Below are 23388 nucleotides of genomic sequence, written 5' to 3'. Positions count from 1 at the left end.
TGATCGGCAGACTAATCGATCATGAAAGTAATAATTGCAGTTGTAGCCTCAGACTCTTGTTATGTGAAGCTTCTGCTGTTGCACTCGAAGGTTTGGAAAATCAGCAATATGCCTAAATTGTAAATCCAGGATGCAAAATTAAACCAACCTATGAAGCAGAACATAAAGAACAAGTTATTTCCCAAGAGATCTCAAACTGAAACCAAACTTTTAGAATGACTTTGAGATCAATTATCTTGAAACAGAATTGTTTTCCCCGCAATAATCTGCATGAAGTCCCCTGCATCTGTTTGGTGTTTTGTTTTTTCTTCACCCTTTCTTTCTCTCTTCATCCCAGCAGCTTGTCCAATCACTCAGTTGTTGATTAGATTGGAGCGACCGCAACCCCAGACAGGCACGGGCCGCATCACAAATCCAGCGCTCCACTGTCTTTTTCTGTCTTTTTGTCATCTGGCATTTTTTGTCAATATTGGGATTCTGCCACGCAGCAAAATAGAAACTTTAACTGTCAGAGAATGTTAATGATGCCATTTTCCATTTCTGCACCCCTCCATCATCCCCCTCAACCTCCCCCAGAAAAGGCGGTGCCCGTCTCTATCTGGAGCCACAGTGAGGGAAGAGAATAGAAATCAAATAAAATCGCAGGTTATTCACTATGAAATTAAATTGGAAAACAGTCACATTGTTTCCAGCCATATTGTTATATCACTGAACGCTCTCTGGCTGCTTCCACATTATATTCCCCATACCAATATGTTGAAATGGAATTGCTGAGATAAAAGGGAACTGTTGTATCTCATTTAACGGTAATGCAGGCAGTCAGAGAGAGAAAGAGAGGGGGGAGAGAGAGAGGGAGAGAGACAGAGAGAGAGAGAGAGAGATGAATGGCTTTGACTGTTCAATGTTGGTGCAGTTGATTGCAAAGTAGATTCGAACAGTGTGCTATAATGATTTAATTTATTTTTAGCACCATTATCATTATAATTTGATCAAATTCTGTGTTTGACTAAGTAGAACCATTCAGATTAGATATGTGGCACATATCCATATTTCAGAAGAATTCAATGAAAAAGAGTAAATAACTAGCTGGATAGATATAATAATCTGATTACATTCATTGATTAGGTGTCCAAACTAAATTAATGGACAATCATTTTGATAATTGATCTGTCTTTGAAGTAATTTACTGATGCAGGCATAACATAATTTTGTCTTGAGTTTGCGAGTTTCCCTCAGTTGGCAAACTCCGGGTCCGTAAACTGAAGCCAGCATGTAACTTCTTTAAAGCTGGATTCTTTCTAATGGCCATCAGGGGGCGACTCCTCTGTTTGTATAGAAGTCTATGAGAAATTTACTCTACTTATCTCTTGATTTATTCCCTCAGTAAACATTGTCAACATGAGTTTATGGTCTCAATCTCTAGTTTCAAGTCTTCAATACAGCATGATGTTCATTTAATAGATTATGGTCCATTTAGAGTCAAATAGACCTTCCGCAGGGTATGCTTTAGGGCGGGGCTACCTTGTGATTGACAGGTCACTACCACAGTGTTCTCCGCTCTTGGTGTTGTCTGTGTTTTCATTTACAACTTAAAGCCTAAACATGTCTTATTTGTCTCAGTGGCACTTTGCTCCACCCTCTCGTGTCACTTCTGGTTCCAAAAAGACAAGATGGCAAAGGTTAAAATCCCAACTCTACACTTCAAAACGGAAATTCACAAACCAAACGTCACAGTATGTCGACTTCTCATGTACAGTCGATGATTTTCCTTATAAAGCATGAATTGAAAGGTGGAACAAGATGATACAGGTTAGGGTTAGGGGTAGGGACATTTAAAATAAACTTAAAGATGCTAAACGGAAACAATTGGTGGTTAATTGAATATGAGAATCATTTTTAGTTGCAGCCTTTTGAAATGTCACACTACTATAATACAAAATACATGGGGTATTTACAGGGTAAAATCAAAAAACATTCATTCTTCTTAACTTCTTAATCTAAGTGAACAGACAGCACGGTCTTCGATGGAACCACCTCATGTCAAGAAAATGAGGTTTCGAGGTCACAAAGGAAACTTTGCATCGCATCATTTCTCTTCATTAACCGAAATGATGCCGAGCGCAAACTTGATAAAAAATAGTCTGGAAGCAGCTTCCCTTATTCTGCCACCAGAATATCAACAGCCTGCAGAGGAAAAACTCATTTCAATTTTGACTTGAGACCACATTTCCCATTTCCCCCGTAAGTTATTAAAGTGGCACCAGGAGGAGGTGTCTGAAGGTCAAGATGAAAAACCGTGGAGAGAGAGATTGAGCGGGGCTGAGAGATGACGGAAAGAGAGGCAGAGGGATAACGACAGAGATTGAGACACCGAGGAAGAGAAAGCAAATGAGAGGAGAGGACAGAAAAAAGAAGATGAAGATAGAAAAAAACCCAGAAGGAAACAGAGAGTCTGAAGGGAATGAACTTCTCCGCTCACTCCTCCACCACTCATCCATGTCCACTTCCCTTTTTTAATAGATTTCTAGCGTGGCCTCCTTCTCCTCCAGCAAGCCTGTAGCAGCTCAGTAGATTAAAATGATAACCAACAGTAATGAGGTCCTACAGGACTGTGGTTGCATGACTAATCGAAGGGCAAAATGTACAGAAAGGTTCACGAGCGAGGCTTCAAAGGCCGACATGACGCTCGGTAATATACAGATTAAGCAGACGAGGGGGAGGTTGAATCATGATGACGCGGCATAACCTGCTCACAGGAGAGGAGGGTGTGTTTGAATATATGTATCATCTGAAGTGCCATTTCCACAGCAGCGCAGTCGTAACGGTGACATCCGCTCCAGAGCCAATATTCATGATCAGATCAGTGGATGTGATTCTTGCTCCTGTTCGCCGCTTTCATCTCTCGATGGGAAAGACAGAAATGTTAAGCTATAGGGTGTGCAATATGCATTAGCCTTGACCCATTAAGGAAACACAGCTTTTATTATATTACATACATGCTGCCTGAATTGGACTCTGGATAAACTGCAGCACGGCACAACTGTCTTATCAGCTGAAGCCTGTCGAAGTGGCTCATAATTTAGTCGCGTTGCACCACAATCATAGTTGTAAAGTTCCCACTAATTCATACCTGACAACTCCTGAAATACACACGTGTCACCCTGTGTTTTCTTTGTTATCTTTTGAAGTAGCAATTATGTCAAAAAAGAGAAAAAAAAAACTTTTTTTATTGTCGCTCCTCTAACATCGTGTAATTCACTGGCACCTGCCTCTAAGCATTCTGTGACAGGCAGCGGTGGAATGCCTTCAGCCTGACAGCGGCGTGCTTGCAAGCAGTTTCAGCCATGAAAACACATCCGTAAACACACAGACATTATGTCCAGACAGGACGGCGTGCTGAGGAGAGTAGTTTGAGTTTTGATTGCAGACTGGGTTTCTAGTCTGGATTTGTGCCTGCTTTGGATCTCCGACTCAATATTTGATCAGCCAACGAAAGCCACTACCATTCCTCTCCAGTCAGACCTCCCTATCTCTCGCTCCCTCCCTTTCTTCCTGCATCGCTCCTTCCAGCTGGGCACAATCTGACAAAACCCCCTTAGTTTGGCATTTGTAAAGCAGCCCTACCTTCTTGACGTAGCCCTGGATGAGCTCTGGGGTGGGCACCTGCTCGGCTGTCAGACACTCTTCCAGCTGCAGTTTGTACGATGGGCAGACCGACTGGCTCCTTTCCACCCTGCAGGCGCCACAGTGGGGGGAGAAAGGACAATGAGTGTCAGCCCCTCAGCCGGCCAGCCAGCATGCTGGGCAACATGACACATAAGGGCACCCATGCGTTCACACAAATGCAAACCAACATTCACAAGCAAGCTAATTTTTACAACACAATTACAGCCATAAGACATCCTCAAACAGGGTGCTAGTATAGGCCCCGCCATTAAATCTGTGATACAAAAATACCCCCTCCCCATCAACAAATTACACTGCATCAATAGGCTTTGTTAACGTTATTATTGCTCTTGCGGTGCCTTCATTCCTCCCCGCTGAGGCCGTATCTGTGAGCGGGGAGAATCTATTTATATGGTGTTGCATTTTCCTATTCTGTCCTTTGGAGGAAATCCCAGAGCCAGCCCTGAGGAGAGTAATGCCCCGGCTTCCATCTCCCTGCTTCTCATCCTGTTGACAAAGGGGAAGAAGCCCTTCTTCCTCCGCGTGCTCCAGAGTCTTTGTACATATACAGTATGTGCGTGTGCGTGTGCGTGTGTGTGTGTGTAAGCACGCTGCGAGGGCTCTGGCTTTACACGGACATGTTGTGTAGGAGGGTGAAAGATGCATGCGTGCATACTGGTTAGTGTGTTAGAGCCTCCCGGTCCACGCAAAGGCTCCCTCTGAGTGCACATACATGTCACCGTGTGTGTCACGGGTCGTTTTTCTGTCAGCTCCGCCTCCCCGCCCCCATGCAGATTGAGCTGTTTAATGTATCAATTATAAATAACATTTGGGAAAATCAATGGTTTTAAGGAATATTTTATGGCAAATATGCATAGTTGCTGTCTAGTAACTGCCCAAGATGTAGTTAAAGGCCTCATTTCCCTCTTTTCATTTGTATTATTGTATGTAAACAAAGAAGATGTCAATCAATCAGTCAAGTATTATTTATATAGCACCTTTCAATCTAATCAAATGCATTTCAAAGTGCTTTAAAAAATAACTGACAGGACGAAAATGGAGAGATAAAGAGACTATTAAGTCAAGAAAAAATCAGAAGTAAAAAACAAAAACTGAATAAAGTGATTATGATAAAACAGCAAAATGTTATTAAAGTAAAAATATGGACATAAATAGAATAACAAGTAAAATATGTTTAAATACTAAAACGATACAGTGTAAATATGCACAAGACACAAAAATCTGACTAAATAATAAGCAATAATGTAAAAATAATTACAGAACACTACATAAATGCCAAATGGAAGAGAAAACAACTATTTCTACGATCTGATTTGACTGAAAGTGTAACTATTTGTCCTTTTATCTTATGCTATAGTTGTTTTCATGAAAATAAAAAGCAAATCAAAGGGGCACGGCAGCTATTTAGTAATAAACTTACATAAAGTTAGGGACTTTGTAAAAGACGGCGACAAAAAGTCACAGATTTGAACCATTCCTTTTCAAAAACACTGGATCCTTCACTTCCCATAATGAAGCTTAATAGCCTCTTTTTCGGGCCCTCCTTGCCTGGTAAAACACAGTTTGTCATCGAGGCTTACTGTGGAAAAAAATGTGTCGTCTCCAAGAGCGAGATGAGATAACTTTTGTAACAAAGCTCCTTCCAGAGCTACAGAAGACATTATACAACTTTTTCCACATTATACTACCCGTGACTAGTAAATTCACTTTGAGGTTGAGGAGTGCCCCTGTAAAGTTTTCCAGGGCTGGTATACAAGCCTCTCCTTCCATATTCTCAGGGAACCCGAGCGCAATATACTCTTCTTTATATTCTCCAAGCGTTTGCTTTTGAGCCTCACCTGCTGTTTCTTTTCTACGCTGTCAAAAGGAACCTATATTTCCCTTCACATGTCCTTTTACTGTTTGTATAAATGCTGCTAACCTGAATCTTCACAGGCTCGTAGGAGCAAAGGTACTCTTGTATTTTTCCCAATTGAATCAGAGTCACACAGTTTTGAAAATCACAGCGTTATCACTCTGTCTGCCAGCCTAAGTCTTTCTGTTAGACTCCACGGCACATCCAATGGCCCTCGCTTATGTCATCCATCCACCTCCCTCCCCCCCAAAAAAAACACAACAAAAAACTAAACACCACACTTCCACTCCACTGTCACTGACACCCGTCGCTTTGCGTCTACATCGCTGTCGCAGCACACAGAGGAGCAGAAACTGGGCCGGCTGACTCGTTAAGTACGAACTTCACACGCTCTGTGAAACATTCATTACGACGAGCCGAGACGCGCCTCTCGGTTTTTTCCCACAGCATCCAAAGGCGCGATGGCAGAAGCCTGGTGGCGCTGTCAAAAAAAGGTGGATGTATCCCCCGCGGGGTTGCGACATACATCACAACCAACCAGCTCGGCGCTCCAGGCGCAACTTCAGGGAAGGAAAGGAAGATGCAGACAGACAGCAGTGCAGTGTAGTTAAGTGCAAACCGTTTGCTGTACTTCCTTCCTCACATTCTAAATCATTATACTCTTTATACACTATAGACCTTACATAACATGTTTTTGCTGTACTGTATTGAGAAGTCTTCCGGTGCCGGTGAGGTATTTTTTTTTTCATAGTGATATAAATTATTTTGGAGAGGAATTCATCATTTGAGAATCTATCAAGAAAATAAAAAAAAGTATTCAGTGCTTCTGAAATGCGTTGCGGTGAGGAGGTGTCGCTTTCTTTCAAGCGGTGAATGACTCATTTTGGAGCACAACTCTGAATGGGAAGGAGCTTCTTCAGGCAGAGCGTCGGAGAGGGAGAGCGAGGGACAGAGAGAGAGAGAGAGAGAGAGAGAGAGAGAGAGAGAGAGAGAGAGAGAGAGAGAGAGAGAGAGAAAGGTGCACTCGGTTCTGGAGGGAGGCCTCAGGTTAAAAATAGCAGCTGGATCACCTGCAGTCCATCTTCTCTGTGTGACGCCATGAGTTTTTCATGCAGCGTGCAGCCCCGGCTGTCAAGCCTCCGAGGTCTCGTGTGGTTAGACGGGTGTCAAACGCCCGCTCGCTCGCCTACCCGGAGCACCCCCTCCTGGACGAACACACCAACTGAACCCCCTCCTCCCTGCCCCTGGTCCGCCCCGCAGATGGGTCACGCGCTTTGTTTCGCCGCACAACATCTTGCGTCGGGCTAATCACTCCCACCGGAGACGAACATTCACACGGTTACTAATTGCGAATTACCTGTTAATGGCATGCTTTGGGATTTGTTTTTTTGCAGTGTAGTGGCCACACCATTTGTAAATGTGCGGTTTCCAATTACGCGCTGTTCACTGGGGTATGAAAAGGCATTGTGTTGACATTTTATTGTTTTCCAAACTGGAAAAATATCCCCATCTACAACCAGTTTAGTCTTTCTTTGTTTCAAATTGAATCAAACCTGCACTGAACTGGATTTCATTTTCTTTTTTAATTATCGATTGGCTCCATTTGCGGCAATAAGTGCTAATTTATTTGGCGTTTCGGTAAATGGAGTTTTCTCTCATTTGTTTGCTAAGCTATAGTCACTATTGCCACGCTTTCCAACTACCATTGATTGTACTGAAACAAAGTTTAGAGTTAGACTCTAGCCACAAACATAAGGACTTCATTAACGTAAGATTTGAAAGCAAAACATTTGATCGTAAACCAAAGTATTGAACAAAGTAACATTTTGACCGGATGGTGAAGTCGGGGGAATTGTGAATGTCTGTACGAAGTTTTGTGCCAATCCACCTCTTAGATGTTGTGAACTTTGACCTGCTGGTGGGTCTAGATTTATCCTCTGGGGACCTTGAATAGCTTCAGCAATTTAACAGCAATCCATGCAATAGTTGGAAAAGTTATTCCAATCAAAATCCCCAAAATGTCAGCCTCATGGTGGCGTGAGTGAGGAAGTCAGTAGGCTGCATCCTCTGGACACCATGAGCCAGCTAGCATCGCTTAAGCACAATTAACACAGTTTGGAAAGATAAAGGTTCAAATGTTGGGTAATTTAAATGAGACCTAAATAATTTGCGATGTTCTGTGGACGACACACTCGACTGCAGAGACCTGAAGCCCCGCCCCACCGCTGTTTGCACGTTTATTCAAAGTTTATTAATATTGAGCGTGCATGTCCAAGGTTCCCTAGGCAACATATCGTCCAAGTGTGAAGTAGATCCGATCAAAGGCTCTTGAGATATGCGAAGGACACACAGGTGTACAGACGGCGTGACCCAGTGCATTCTGTATAAAGTCTATAGTCACATGATCAAATAGAGACTTGACATACATCAGCATGCATATCATCAAGAAAATAAGACATTGTTTATTTAATTGAACTGTTTTTGTATAGTTCATTCATAATATTTATAGTTTATGTAAATTATAATATCTCTCACAAATATGAAAACCTTGACAGAGATGGGGTTTCTCTTCGAAATAGCAAATGGCAGCTTAAAGCTTAAATGTGAAATTATCTTTTTACTCTGCGTATTTCTGAGATGTCAATCTGACCCGCTGACACATCACATTGTCGTAGATCTTTGCTTTATAGTTAAATGCCACTTGTTTGAGAAAATAGCTTGAGGGGAGTCGAATGGCAATTACTGTCCAGCAAAAGCTTTTTGCACGCTACCGAAACCATTATCACCCCAAAGTCAGAGAATGTGAGGGGGGTTCATTCACTTCTTTCTGCATCAGACCTCCATCACCCACCGCTCATCTATCGCTATGACGACACAGTGAGGGAGCAACTGAACCCATGTTTAGCGCTCTGCCGATGTGGAGGCTTTAATAACAGAGCATACTTCTCCTAATGTCACATGTTCACGCATTTGTGAATAATTTCACCGGAGCAAATCCCCTCTAATGTTTTTTTTTCTTTTTGTAGGTACCTCTTTATTTTTCCTCCTCTCCACCCTCTCAACCCACCTCTCTCTCTCTCTCTCTCTGAGCACGCCGGAGCTCCTTGTAATTACCCAATAATGATGAATATATCCCATCAGACATTGCCTGCTGAACTGTAACCCTATTCCATCGCAATCAAATTGAACACTGGAAAATTTGACAGTTGACATTTTAAATTTCCAAACGGTCCAATCCATTCTGTCTGCATTGCAGGTTTTCTTTTCACCTTATTTCCCCGTAGCAGCTTGTATCAAGGGGGGCGGGTTTCGGGTTACTGCTGGTGACAAATTGCCTTTTAAGGTTTCTAAAGTTATGAGCCACTTAACCAGACATGCCATTTAGGTGACAGTGTCGAACATCTACAGATGACACGGCGCTGTGCGCACACAACCTTTGTGTACTCCCTGGTTGAGCTATGGGTTCCTGCAGCATCACCTCCGCCCGTGTAAAGTGTTGGCTGAGCCTTTCACACTGGGGCTAATACTGTAGAGTCCTGACCGGGATTGTGTCCTCAGACATACTGTGCATGCTAAATAAAGACGCTTATACAGCTGCTGTACGCCAGGCAGCTCCTCCACCTTGACTTTTGCTTTATTGGCAGTGCAGTCGTGAACAAAAAGAAAAGCTGTTCGTTTTTGGAGCGACGGATGAATGGCTGCTCGCTGTCATGCTTTTTCAATCCCATTCACTGTATTCCCCCATTCCTCCTCCTCCTCCTCCTCCTCCTCCTCCTCCTCCTCCTCCTCCTCCCCTTCCCTTCCCTGTCTTCTTCTTCTTCTTTTTGAGAGGGGAGGGGGTTCTGGGTCTGACAGCGAAAGGAAACTGGAGAAGAGATGCTCTGCTTTTTGGGGTTTCTCTTATTCCTCCTCTCTCACTTTCCCCCGCTGGAGGTTTGGATTCCCCTGGGTTGCTGCTGACTTGATCAGCTGTCTCCACGGTGACAGACGCTGGAAATAAAGCTTGGGCCTCACTTTCGTACGGGGCCATCAAAGGATGGCAGACTCCTCTGCCCTTTTCACTCAATATCTGTCTCTCTCCTTTAAAAAAAAATCCCATTCAGCCTCCTCCGGTCTTCCTCTTTCTACTTCTTCACATTCCAGCTGTGAATTTATTTTTCTTCCCCTCCCCATGGTGTTTTTTCTTTTCTTTTCTCCAGAGGAAGGCAAACATGTCTACTTTCTTCATTTTCAAAAAGAGAAATGCAGTCCATTCAGCTATAACCTTTTCATATAGACACAATATTCTTGTTGTCCAGTTTTGTAGCGGTGAAGAGCTGCTGGACTGAATGTCTGGACATGCAGAAAGTGAACCTGAGGTGTTTTACACAACAGCATGGGAGGGGATTACTAATGGCCACAATCTGCAGGAAGGGAGGGCAGATAAGCCGCCGTGCATTTTAACTATATGACCTTCTAAAATGTGGCTGGGTGCCATGTTTTCACCCCACAATATGTGCCTTAAAGTTTCTTTTCTTTATCGGCATTTTGAGTTATTGTCGTAGGTTCCAAAAGTATCACAGACAGTGGTATGTTCCAAGACTTGGGCGGGCTTGAAACCCTCTTGGTTGAATCAACAGTATTAAAGATGAGTTACTGAGTTATAAAGTATTTCATTTTTTTATTTAAAAAGTAAGGACAAGTTTTTCAGTAGGAAAACATCCAATTACTGAGCTTAACATTCTGTTACGTGCACAGCTAAAATGATAAAACATTTAGCAGTTTAAATCCATTCATGTTCATATACTAGGTCAATTTGGGATTAATTCAGCAATTGTTGCGTCATATTTTTCCCAATTTTAACAACAAAGCTGAATTTGTGTTTGACTTTTGGGTCATATCTACTTCTAGCAATCTTGGTGGCTTTTGACGATGATCACAATAAATACGTTTGTGATCTGCTGCTACCTTATGAACCATCCCGACCCCTCAGGTCGTCTGGGACGCGTCTACTTTCTGTTCCAAGAGTCAGAACTAAACATGGAGAAGCAGCGTTCAGCTTTTCTGCTCCACATATCTGGAACAAGGTCCCTGAAAGCTGCAGGTCTGCTGAGACCCTCAGCTCCTTTAAATCCAGATTGAAGACTGTTCTGTTTGCTGCTGCCTTTAATTGAACCAGATTCAAGGATATTAATCAATTCCTGCATCTCACTGCTGCATTTTAGTTCTTAATCTGCACTGCAACTTGTATTCTATTTTTTGCTTTTTTACTGTTTTTTAATGTTTTAAAATGAATGTTCTTAATTGTTTTTAAATCTTGTTATCTTCTGCATTATGTTTTGATGCTTTTAATGCTTTTATGTGAAGCACTTTGAATCGCCTTGTTGTTGAAATGTGCTATACAAATAAACTTGCCTTGCCTTACTTTTATCATGTTGTCTTCTTCATTGACTCCCTACATGTTCTGTAGCTATCTAGCTCTCCCATGAGGATTAAAGAAGTTCTAATTTTATATATACATCCTTTTCACCATATCCCCCCGGTCATCTTCCTTCTCTCTTCTGAATTGCTTCCATGATGCTCTATTAATTATGTTTTCCAAAAAAAAGTGTCTTTAGTTTTTATTTTGTTAGTTTTTTCTTCCTCCATGATCAGTCTGTGGTTGCAGCAAAACTGTCGGGGCACAGCGGCTCTGATTATTACACTCCTTACTCTTGGTTGCTTCTAATATCAGCGTATTGGTTTTTCTGCAGTTATTGTGCTGTCGCTGTGGGTGAGAGCGTTAGCTAAATGACTGAAATGTCAACGTAGATTAGTAGCAGAGGTGTTGTGTTTATGCTCAGCAGTGAGGAAATTACAGAAATGGTTTGTCAGCGTTTGGGGTTGCGTTTGAAGCCGTCAGGAGTCTGTGGCGGATTCTGCTCGAGAGCAGCAGCGAGTGATGAGATTTATGCTGAACAGTGTCGTGCATTCACATGAAGCGACACACTGCATGCAACAAGAGTCACTGTGGGAAGCTCATTAATGTCTGGACGTTTGCTGGACTTCAGAGCCAGACTGCCAGTCCGCATGTCACGGCTGCCAGGGAAGAAAAACAAAAACTTTTCTCGTAGCTTCAATCTTTTTGATTGTCATGTTTTTACTTGAACTGACTCTACAGTACATGGTCTTGAATAAGATGATCGGGTTTCATGAACCCTGGGGCCCATTCAAAACCAAGCGGGGGTTTTCGCCAAAGCTTTTTTATGAGAAGGATTCTGACCAGACTAAAAGCCGTCTCCGCCCTCTACCGTCCATCACTCCGCCCACATGCCCTTCAGCCACCATTGGAGCTGCTCCCTGAGGGGTTCGGACCAAAGGGCTGGAGGGCATGTGTAGGGGGCGGCGGTGACTTTGGGCCATGCAGCCGGTTTTGGCCAGAGCATCGAAAGGGCCGGAGGTGGAGGATTGAGATTGTTGCTGACTCCTGTCCAAATTCGGCTGCCCACAGGACAGCTTGCTGAGCCACAAACAGATGCTGTGATGCTCTGGTGTCGATACTGAAGCTACTGAAAGGTTGTACGTCTGATAAGAAATGCAAAACCAACCCCATCATTGAAATCTTTCTGCTTGCATGCATCCCACATTACTAACATAGAAAAATAGTTCTGAAGCATCAAATGTAGCTATGGACATTATATAAACCTCAATGTCACTTCCCAACACCATTTATATACCATGGAACACATGCATGAAGATAAAGCAAAATCTGATTCCCATTAAGTGTTTTTCTGCGTAATGACACCAATTGAGGTGCATTAGCGATCTCAAGCTATGTTCTTAAGTGACTGTAATGGCGGCATTATTGTGTAATGAAAAAGGTCTTATTCTCAGGGGTGTAGCATAGAGGTCTGAGGCCCCTGCAAGATGATTTCCTCAGGCCCAGCCCCCCACCGTTGTTATATCTACTCGGGGAGCTTGTCCTCTTCAGAGAGTTAACTGAAGGCCACCGTTGGTAAAGAGATGAGCGGAAGGGTATTCAGTTTCACATTATTTCACTGGAAACCTTTAACCACTAAATCGTCCATTAGCTTAGGCTGGGTAGAAACTTAAGGTTCGGTCCCTTTGACCCTTATTATATAATTATACAATTAATGGTCAAAGAAATCCCTCTCATGTGTCTCTTACCCGTCGTTGAGTCGGATCAGGATGGCCCGGTAGAGCTGGTGCTGTGGGCTGTTGGACTCCGGACCACATGGGTGGATGAACGGGTGAACGGACGCCAGAACAAAGCCCTGCTGGTAGAGCTCCTGCAGCTGGCCGGGCAGCTCCCGCACCGACGAGAGACGCAGCGTGGACGTCCCACCTGAGAGACAGCGAACAGGGAGGCAATGTGTGAGACAAAACTATTTGTACATCGAATGACACAAATTCATTTTTGTTGAATTTATTTGGACACAGCACCAGCTCTGTCATTTTTGCATTCGGTCTTCTGTAGAAAGTTTCCTGCAGGGCTGCGACTTGGGATTTCTGTTTGAGTTTTCTTGTTCTTTGACTGTCAGTCATGGTGACGGTCACTGCGCATGTTCAAAATGCGATTTATTTTTCATTCGCGAGTCATAATGTCCCTTCGTCCTGTTGGCTTTTCTTCCCCTTTATCCTCAAACCTCCCTCGACCCCCGTCCTTTACGTGGACCTTTCCAGACCTGCTCGTTCCCCACCTGTCCATCAGCTGCCCTCAGACTTTCATCACCTGATCCCGCTCTTCTTCTCTCTCCACTGACCTCACTGCCTCTTTGCCTATGAATATCCTTCGGCCCTTTAATCCAGTGTCTGAATTTGTGTTTTCTTCCCTGTTGACCTTTAAAAAAATGGCGGTGAGAAGGAATTAGCATCGATTTAGTTGTTGTTCCAGTCTTCTTGCAGCTCAGCGAAGAAACATCCAGTGTGAATAGTTTCAGGTGATTCTAAAGTAAACTGATCAAAGGAAAGAATATAGTTGTTCTCCTGCAGTTCTTCGTATCTGGACTATTTCTATCACACTATGCAAATTATGTAAATCACAGTCTTTTTTCACAGCAGTTAGCTCTTTTTGATTTATGTGAGAGGATTTTATTAATGTAGAAATGTGCCCGACAGCACAACAGAGCTGAGCAACCCAAAAAAATTATAATAACTCACCACGTGAAGATTTGTAAATCAGATACCAACACTGATTTTCAGAGTCAATCTCAGTTTGTTTTGACAATTAGTATCACGCTTTTCGCTCTATCCCATCAATCTGGGAGTTAATAAGAGTAGCTGAAAATCCAATCAAAGCTGATTGCTTAGGCTTTGTATTACAAAAGCTCTTTAAAATTTGACACTTACTTTGATTCCCTCTCAGCTCAACTTAACTGTCCACGAACAGCGGACAGGGGCCTGACATTAAATAGCTGCAATCAGTGAGTGGCCAGCTGTTTAAAAAAAAAAAAGTTGGGTATGAAGCTGCTGCGCAGAGCTATTTCTCAGCATTATTTCCTCCTAGCCGCCTTCCTCACACTTCCCTGAGGGACAAAAACCTGCAGCAGACCGCCGCTGGTGACTTCCTGTTTCGGGGCGCAACCACGCTGTGTTACAACAAGCCACATGCAACTTCTGTTAGGCAACATCAGCCAATCAGGATGTATGGTAATGAGTGCGGAAAGGGGGAAGCGGTTCAGAGGTCAGGAATGGGAGCAATTAGCCTAAAAAAAGGAGAGTGTGATGGAGGGAAGGAGATGAGGACGAACAGGAAAGATGGAGGAAGAGAGGTAAAAAAACGTAGAGGAAGAGAGGGAAAGCTTGAGAGACCATGATCGAGACAACTCTTGGCCCCGGATGCATGACGGCTGGGATCCCAGCAGTGTGCCGTACGAGGCGACATTTACTGCAGGCCAAACAGCTGGGGCGTGTGGGAGAGCGCCAACACAAAGAGCTGGATGCAAAACGAGAGACCAGGGAGAGGAGAGGTGGGAGGGAGGGGAGGTCTGGTCGTCTGTACAAGCTGTCACAAGATGAGGGAAATTCCGCTATGGCTAATTAGAGTCAATGAGACTATACAGAAAGAAACGTTCAGATCCATGGGAAAAGTCAAAGTACAGGAGTTCAATGGGAGGGCAGAGAGAGGGACTGGTGAGACGATGCCAGCCCGGCTTTGTGTGTTTGGTTTCAGGTGGAGTCAGCAACGCTAACAAGACTCCCACATAATAGCAGTAGTGTGTATGACAAGACTGGAAAAGCCCTTTTTAAGGTTTATTTGTATACAGATTAATCAATATTTGAAAGCCCGTAAACTGTAATTGGTCAGGACTCCCGCTTTCTTTCCCTTATTGGAAATATTAAATAAATGTGGAATAATTATCTTGTATAAATAAACGGTTTTCATATCACACACATGGTGAACTTTTTCCCACCATGCAAACACCGGGGCATCGGGGACCAAATTGCGGTCAGTCGGTCAGTCATCCCACATTTAAACTCCTGACACCAAACCGCACGCTCTCACACATGCCGAGTGTTTGTTTGATGTTGAGTCTTGTTAATGTGTGCGAAGCAGCTCTGCACAACATCTGCACAAAAGCTGAGGAGCGCCCGCGTCGCTGTGACGCTAACGTTTGGGATCTGTTGTTCCTAATATCACAGTGAGTGATTTATTTAACTGCACATAAAGTGCTGCTAATGTGTAATTCAACATGCTTTTCCATTGTCGATTGTTCTGCGTGTCTTTACATTCGCAGTGGCATTTCATACATTATTTATCAAAGAAGCCATCAAAGGGTTTTATTGGACATGCACTTGGTATGATTGTGGATGTGCGATATGAATTAGAATTTGCTATCTTGGAAGCATAATTATATGCACATCACTTACAGGCTGCTGGAAGCCAACATCAGACAGAGAATGTTGCGTTCCCGTTGAGTCCACTATATTAACATATATGATATTTTAGATGTGTTTTTGGTCCAATGCTTTCAATGTTAACATGCATGTGTAGATAAACCAATGCAAAACCCTGGGCACAGATGCATCCATGCAAGGTAGAAATGTATCAGCTTGAGATACACAATTTCACTAATCCAACACTTAATTACTCTAATTCAAGAATAAACAGAGATAAGGAGATGCGGCCAAAAGATGCAAGATCTTAAACTTGTATTCTCTCTACTGGCCATCAGGGAGCGACTCCTCTGGTTGCAAAAAGAAGTCTATGAGAAAATGACTCTACTTCTCTCTTGATTCATTACCTCATTAAACATTGTAAAAATGACTTTATGGTCTCAATCTCTAGTTTCAAATCTTCAATACAGCACGATGTTCATTTAGTAAATTATGGTCCATGTAGCATTAAATAGACCATGAAGCATGGTATGCTTTAGGGTGGGGCTACTGTGATTGGCATCTGTCAATCCTCCGCAGTCCTAATATGATCACTTCCATTCTCTAGTTGCAAAAAAACCCCAAGATGGCGACAGCCAAGACACCAAAATCGAGTCTTCAAAACGTCAGTCCACAAAACAGTATGTGTGTCATCGTTAGACCACTTCATGCAGGTTGTGTAACACGATGATGCGGCGTGCCTTCAGCGTGCCACACTACATTGTTGGGACTGCAATACAGGGCGGATTCAAACAAAAAAGGGATTTCTGGAACAAGCCTGGTAGCGCCAATCAGGAGGCAGCTCCTGTGATGTAGGTAGAGGGAGCTGATTCAGTTTGGATCCTGCCTTTTCCTCCTGGGCACAAATCCATAGGTCCATTGTGAAACCACGAAAGAAGCATGAGAGGAGGAAGAGGGAGGAGAAAAATAAATAAAAAAGCATATGCTGTCCCCTGAGGGCAAGCCAGTGCTTTGGCTAAAAATACTCCTCCAAATTTCTCAATCACACTCTGTCCTACTATGCAGGAGCTTGGGAAGTTAAAAGGCGTGGAGGAATTAACAAAAAGAAATAGGCCGCCATCGCAAACCCCCACTCCACCTTCTGCTCCTCCTCCCTCCTTTCTCCACCGCTGGCTCTCCTTTAGAAATGGAATTAATCCTTCTGTGATTTTGTTTCTCTCCCCCATCCTTCCTCCCCCCTTCATTTTGATGCGACGTGAACACCCTGTCCTCTCCCCAGAGGGACGCTATTGCGTGCGTGCACGGTTCACAGGGCGGTGGATATTAAGTGAAAAAGGAAACCGTCTCTGCTTGCTCTCCGATCCCCTTAGTTGAGATGAGTAAATAAGGAATGGTTTCAATTAGGCAGTGGGAACACAGCCGCCGGCGACTTCTTAAGTTGGCTTTAATCGCTGTGTGAGCTGCTAATAATCTCATCCAGAGGCCTTTAAATACACAGGCTCTACATTTATTTATCAGCGCACATTTTATTTATCCTGCTGTCCCCAGAGCAAAGTGTGTCCCAGTGAGAAGTTTCACTGAATCTCGTGCCGTAAAAAGGACGTCTACGATGCCCCAAAATCATGTTATCCAAGGAGAATCTCTTTGTTTGTGTGGATGAAAGCAAATTAGCTGCCGTATAACCGCTGTACGCACGTGTCAGTGTTGATGTCTCATACTGCGAAGATTTAGGCCTTTGAAGGAGTCTGTGGTCGATCACACAGGCAATCTGTAAACCTTACATGGCAAACTGGCAGCCAATTACTCCACTCAGTCTTTTTGTTTACCCTGGAAGAACATTCTCTCTCTCATATCAACACAGAGGGGCCTTAAACTCACAGAAACAAATCGCTTCTTGACAAATAATGAGAAAAAAAGGGGCCTTCTGGCTGACAACCAACAAATTGGTTTTTCTGGAAAACTGTGTTAGCGCAGAGCCGTCAAACAGACACTGGCATTACATGCAGACGAGGAAACACAAGTGTGTGTGTGTGTGTGTGTGTGTGTGTGTGTGTGTGTGTGTGTGTGTGTGTGTTTGTACGTCTGCGTGGATATGTAAAGTCTTCAGGCTAGTGGAAAGATCACTTGCTTACTGATCATGTTGGGTGATGGGTCAGGGGTCCGAAAACCTTAATGCTGTATTGAGTATCAATAACACAGCTCCCACAGATGACTTGTGCTGTCGACCTTTCCACTTTAACCTGTGTGTTTTGTCTTTATTTATCTATCATGTCAGCATTTACACTGAGGGTTAAGATTCATTCTTGACCGCTTGCCACAAGTTTTGGATCACATCACATAACCAAACACACAAGACCAACAGTAACTCTCAGCTTTTAGGAGCCTTTCACGTGGTGCGGCTAAAAACCAGCCGGGCCTCTGTCATCCTTTTATCCAAGGTGCTTAGGCTAATGTCTCCTGACGTTACCAAGCAACCAAAATCTACGCAGTGCAATGACTAAGATGATGAAGTTGCGGTTATTTACCAGAAAGCCTCACTAACGAAGCCAAACAAGATAAAAAAAACAAGATAAATTCATTTCCAGGACTGTAAAACCCACACAGTCACTCTACTGCTTGCTTTGTCTGTTGTCTCCTCGTCACATGACATGTGACACAGTGTGCGCTGCGCCGTTCCAAAAGTTTAAATATATGAATCTCGGGGTGTAGCCGCCAAGAACGATTGCGACGCTCTTGCTCCTGAACCACGCCTCTACGTTGTCTTTGAGGGCGCAAGTGAACGGCCCCTCGAAGGGGTACGAACCCATGCCAACTGAGCAAACCATCTGCTGATGAAGAGGATGAGATAGGATCAAAAAGCTCAAGAGCGGCTTCTAGCTCAAGCTCTGCTCAGATATTCCGAACAACGATCAGATTGAACCATTTGATCAATCATTTGCGAAAATGTGAAAAGATTTAAATAAGACTGTGGTTGAGAAAAGCCCAAAATAAAAGGAGAGAGAAGAAATGGATGACGAAGAAGAATAAGGTAATTTATTTAAAAAACAAACAACACAATTAAAAAGGGAAAGTTGCCAGAAAATGGTTTGCATATGTTTCTGCAAACCACAGAATATGTTGCTGTGGACTTTTACAATCGGCCTCGTATCACGCTTGCAAAAATAATCTCGAGAAAAAATCATAGTTTCTGTTAAAATGATATCGTAATAACCGGAAATAAACAACAACCGCCCTTTGCGAACTGTCTTATCTAACGTCACGTAACCAGCATAACAACATTTCATTAAAGAAGAAAGAAAATGTTTACCTCTGGTTTCACACGGGACACGAACAGCGGTCTCCTGGGTAAAAGTCCTGCATTAGTTTTGGGTTAGGGGTGGAGTTTATTAGTGAGAGGTCATGGTTGTGTGTGTTCAAAAAGAGAGGATTGAAGGAGTGTGTGGGAACAAGTCTTGTCTGCCTTCAGTTCAGAGTGAGGATGTAAACATACAGTTTGAATATGCATTCATGAGAGAGTTCATCTGAGAGCAGAGTAAATAATAAACACCGTTCAGTTTGTTTCTCTGACGCTGACCTTGCGCACATGCATATTTCACTGACTCATCGCTAGGATTTAGCAGAGGATTAAATGTGTCTTACGTCTGAACACAATCCAAAACATTTCATACTCATATAGAGCAGGAGATGGAGAAAATGATAGAAGAATAAGAAAGCTGGGGAGGAGACGTACTTGGAGAAGGAAGAGAACAAGGAGATACAGAAGAGGGAAGAGAAGAAGGAAAAGGAGGAGAAATGTTTATTTTAATTTCTTGGTAAATTGTGCTAAAACATTCAACAACTGACTCTTGGTGCATTTGTTTATGTATCTGTGCATAGAAAAACCTGAGTGGACATGATGCAAATTTAAAAAGAAAATCTTGAAATACCAGAAATAGGTTTTTTAAACTCGGCCTAGGTGGAAAAGTTGTTTGTATTGATGAAAGCACAATGCGACAAAGTGAATAACTGATGACGCAAAATAAACAAGTGACTTCAACGTCCACTCCGCTGAATACACCCACATGTCTCCTCCTCTCTCCACACATTACTTATATTGCAACACGAAACAAACAGAAACGTCATATTTCCATCAAGTTTTTTTCACATTGCCTTGAGTTCAACTGGCTCTCTTTTTAGTTACATCATCGTTGTGTGGAAACAGTGGAAATCCAGAGTTCATATTTCAAAGTCAAATACTACGAATGGGTGCCCGGCCCTCATTTGATTGTCCTCCACAGCGCTCAAAAAGTTGAGCAGGGTTTCGCAGACTGTGTCAACGAACTAGCTTCATTGTCTTATATATCGATAGATATAGATACAAATATCAGACAGCTACTTGATCTGCCCCAAGACACAGGAAGTGGCTCAGTATAAATTAATTCAAGTACCTTAAATCTGGATAGGCCACACTTAATTGCCTGGTCTTGCCTGCAAGTTGTCACGTGCACCAGTGAGTGGCACACTGCCAAGAAAGACCATTTCAACATTAAGCAATCTGAACGCCTCCCAACGCCTCCTTGGTTGCATTTACTCTTGGATAGCTAGCTGGTCTGAGATGCATGGCGTAAATAGAGGCTTTGCTATGGTAAAGCTGCCCGTTTAGATCCTTCAAAAGGCTTAGAAAAAAACATACATTGGACTAATTTTTTACTCAAAGGACGTCGTCGGTGTGCCTTTGATCAGGACATTTGAGCTCAAAGTGTAGCGTTTGTGTTGAACAAGACGCACAGTAGAACGCCATGTATGCTCGGTCAACTTTCAGTTGATAATTCTATCTTCCCATGAATAATAAAAGAGAGAAGAAAAAAAGAAAACTCAACTTTGAATTGAAATCTTGCCTCTGACACTGGCTCACTTCCCCCTTTTAAACCCATCTGCCATGTAAGCACCTCTGAGCTCCAGCCTGCCGCATTTCCATCACTCAACAAATTTAAAAATAAATGAGTAAATATGAAATTAATAAGCTGAAAGATTGGAGCGCCGGGGCTCTGCACACACGCGCACCATGCACCGCCTCTGGGAGAAATGGTTCGACCGCATTTGCATCGGGGAGAAAATAGCCCGGCATATATTATCCGCCCGCTGTAGCTGATTTCTGATCCTGCTGCTCGTATCCACCGCATCTCTCATTCGGGAGATATTGCCTCGTCTTATCGTGATTAGAGAATTGTTTGTTTCTGCTAATAATAATGGCTCAATTAGCAGCTGACGTGTTCATAATGGCGCACAGCATCTTAGAGGACGGAGTGTTTTTATTTTCTCTCTGATGAAAAGAAGTTGAGGAAAATGCTGCCGTGCCACTGGAGACGGGAGGGATTTATTTCTGATATGACGCAACACGACTCTCAGTACCAACGCGCGGATGAAACGAGCATAGCCAAGTCCTGCACTTACGCATCAATGTATTTACGATCATTATTTATATTTTCACAATAGATTACAGGGCTGCTTGTATGTGAAAGGGGTTGATTTTAGTAATAAACCCACTGAGCATTAACCAATGACGCTGCGGCTTACCTCAGCTCTTGTTTTGCTTTTTTTAGCGCACAACTTAACTGTTTTTACTTCCCTTTAGGCTACAGGAGGGGACTGATTTCATCGCTTCCACACTATACTCACTCATCTGCTCAGCACCAAACAGCAGTTAGAAATTAGCTGGTGGACATAGACAAATACCTGGCTCTTTAGCTGCTAGATGCTTCACTCAGTAGAGTTGGTGGAGGCCAAAACTGAGCAAAAAGAGACTATTGACGAGATTCTATTGTTGTAGAATGAGGAAACGGAGCAGAGAACAGATGAAGTGATGGATATGGCTCATTCACACGATGTGATTAAGTTCTACATGCTGAGATTCTGCTGTTAATGAGCATGGTGGATGAGTACACTAAGATGGGTGTTAAAATGCACGTGGCTGTACAGAAGCAAGAATGAGTCCGACCCTCTGGAGGGAGCATTTTTCATTAATCCGCTGGAAGGGCTCGGAGGTGTTGTTCTGTTTTTGGTCTCTCCCAACTCCTAAAGGAAATATCAGATTTTTTCAGCTACTGTTAACTTTGTCTCTCAGTCTGTAGCTTCCAGCGGGTTTTATTAGCGCTGCTTGGATGAAAATATCTGCCTTCTACAGCTGGAAATGAGGGCGATGAGGGTGAACCAACGCAGTTCAGTTGAGGCGGTTAAACCAAAAAAAGCTGTGCTGGAAGACTGAGGGAAATTGCAGAGTCAGGTGATACTCCACTGTCACTTTTTGTAACATTGCACATTTTTACTATAATAATTGATTTATTCATCTTTAATACTTCTATTCACTGCAGTAAACATTGCATTGCGCATTTGGTCACTTGGGTGCTTGTGCACGTATATGTACTTCCCAATGCTTATGCAGATAGTGAGGCAGATAGATTATAGATTATTTATTGTCCCTTTTCCAAGGAAATTTGACTCAAAACCTCATACGACCTCATTTATACACGCTTACCTACATACATATAGCACATGAACACGTGACAGTTGTGACTGGTCTGTTTTGTTGAATAATGCTGTGGCAGACGTCCCTGTCTGATCTGTATCTAGGTACAAACAACACAGGAAAAAAAAATCACCCCTGGGTGAAGGCTATTTATAATCTTAATCTGCCTCTAATTGTTTTCATTCCCAAAGCAAAAATTTCTGCAATGCCACAAACTACGTTTCCCATATAAACCTGTGCACCTTCATAAAGTCTTGATATAAGCAATGCAACATGAATATGCTGTAATTGGCCTTTTGGAACTGAAAGCACCACCCGACTATTCTCTCTGTGAAGCAGTCATATCGTTATTCAGTGTCCAATTAAAATGGCCTTGGTCTCCTCAGGAGCTCCCCACTCTTGTGAGGACCACCTGCAGAACCCTCGCTCGGGTCTCAGCAGCCCGCCTTGAGTCATTAGCCTTCACGCAGGCTCAAAATGGAAATGCCAGTAACTCCTCTGTCCTCCCCGCCGCCACCGCCTTTATTTTTTCTCTACTCTCCCTCAACTCCGGTTTCTCTCACCCCTTTGCCACCGGAGGGGGAAGCTTCTCTGCTTGGCTCTTCAGCACATTTAGCCTATTTTTTTGACTCTGCTCTCTGCAGGGAATCTGCCCCTTCCTATTCAACTCTCCTCCTCTCTCCGTCTTGCTTTTACCACTGCTGCTTTCTGCTACCACCCCCCCCCCCCCCCCCACCACCACCAGCACCACCCCAACAAAGCCCCCTCCATTTATTCCCTGCACTGTGTGGAGGAGAGCAACATCTTTGAAGGGTCTCTCCTGCTCTTAACCTCTTTTTCTGCCTCTACATGTGAGAGTCTATTTTCTGTATTTTACTGCCAGCTCTTCTCCTCAGTGTCAAGACAGTGGAGCAAGCTAGGACAAGATATGAAGAAAAAAATCCCCAGCTGGTCAAACATTGGCCATTTTCAATAGGTTATTCAGTTCTTGTTACTAAACAATATAGTGTATCTTGTGCCATGAAGTCATCAGACTTTTATCCTGCAAAACATACTTCCCAATCTGTACATGCAGTGTTAATGCGATGACGAGTCGGCAGTCCTGCTAGTGTCTCTGTGAGGCTGTGCTTGGGTACGGTGATCAGCACGCGAATGCGCTCCCAACAACAATGCTAATGTGTGTTGTTGAGCAGGTTTAACTTTATATTCTTATTTTATCACGTTAGCATGCTAACATTTTACTCCCAGACCAAACAACGGCGTGGTAGCAACCTGTCACTCACAAGGTAGCCCGCCCTAAAGCACACCCTGCTTTAAGGTATATTTTACTCCAATTGGACCATAATTTACGCACAATAATAATTTATCACACTGTTATTGAAGAAGACTTGAAACTAGAGATTGAGACCATAAACTCATGTTTACAATGTTTACTGAGGTAGTAAATCAAGAGATAAGTAGTCATTTTCTTGTATACTTATATACAACCAGAGAGTCACCCCCTGGTGGTCATTAGAGAGAATGC

At 43.2% G+C, this 23388-nt stretch overlaps 1 protein-coding gene across 1 annotated transcript in view; it reads right to left on the bottom strand.

Moving 5' to 3' along the window:
- The window catches only part of rftn1b (raftlin, lipid raft linker 1b), a gene marked incomplete at both ends in the record, with an annotated part of 81644 nt that overhangs the window by 36299 nt on the left and 21957 nt on the right, over positions 1-23388 (bottom strand). The window contains 2 exons of the mRNA XM_079228007.1: positions 3625-3733; positions 12689-12866. Of these exons, the coding sequence (XP_079084133.1) occupies positions 3625-3733; positions 12689-12866 (287 nt within the window). The remainder of the gene's footprint in view (positions 1-3624; positions 3734-12688; positions 12867-23388) is intronic.

Source organism: Taurulus bubalis (assembly GCF_910589615.1).
Source record: "Taurulus bubalis genome assembly, chromosome: 12".
Lineage (NCBI taxonomy): Eukaryota > Metazoa > Chordata > Actinopteri > Perciformes > Cottidae > Taurulus > Taurulus bubalis.
This window is presented reverse-complemented; position numbering and strand designations above follow the sequence as displayed.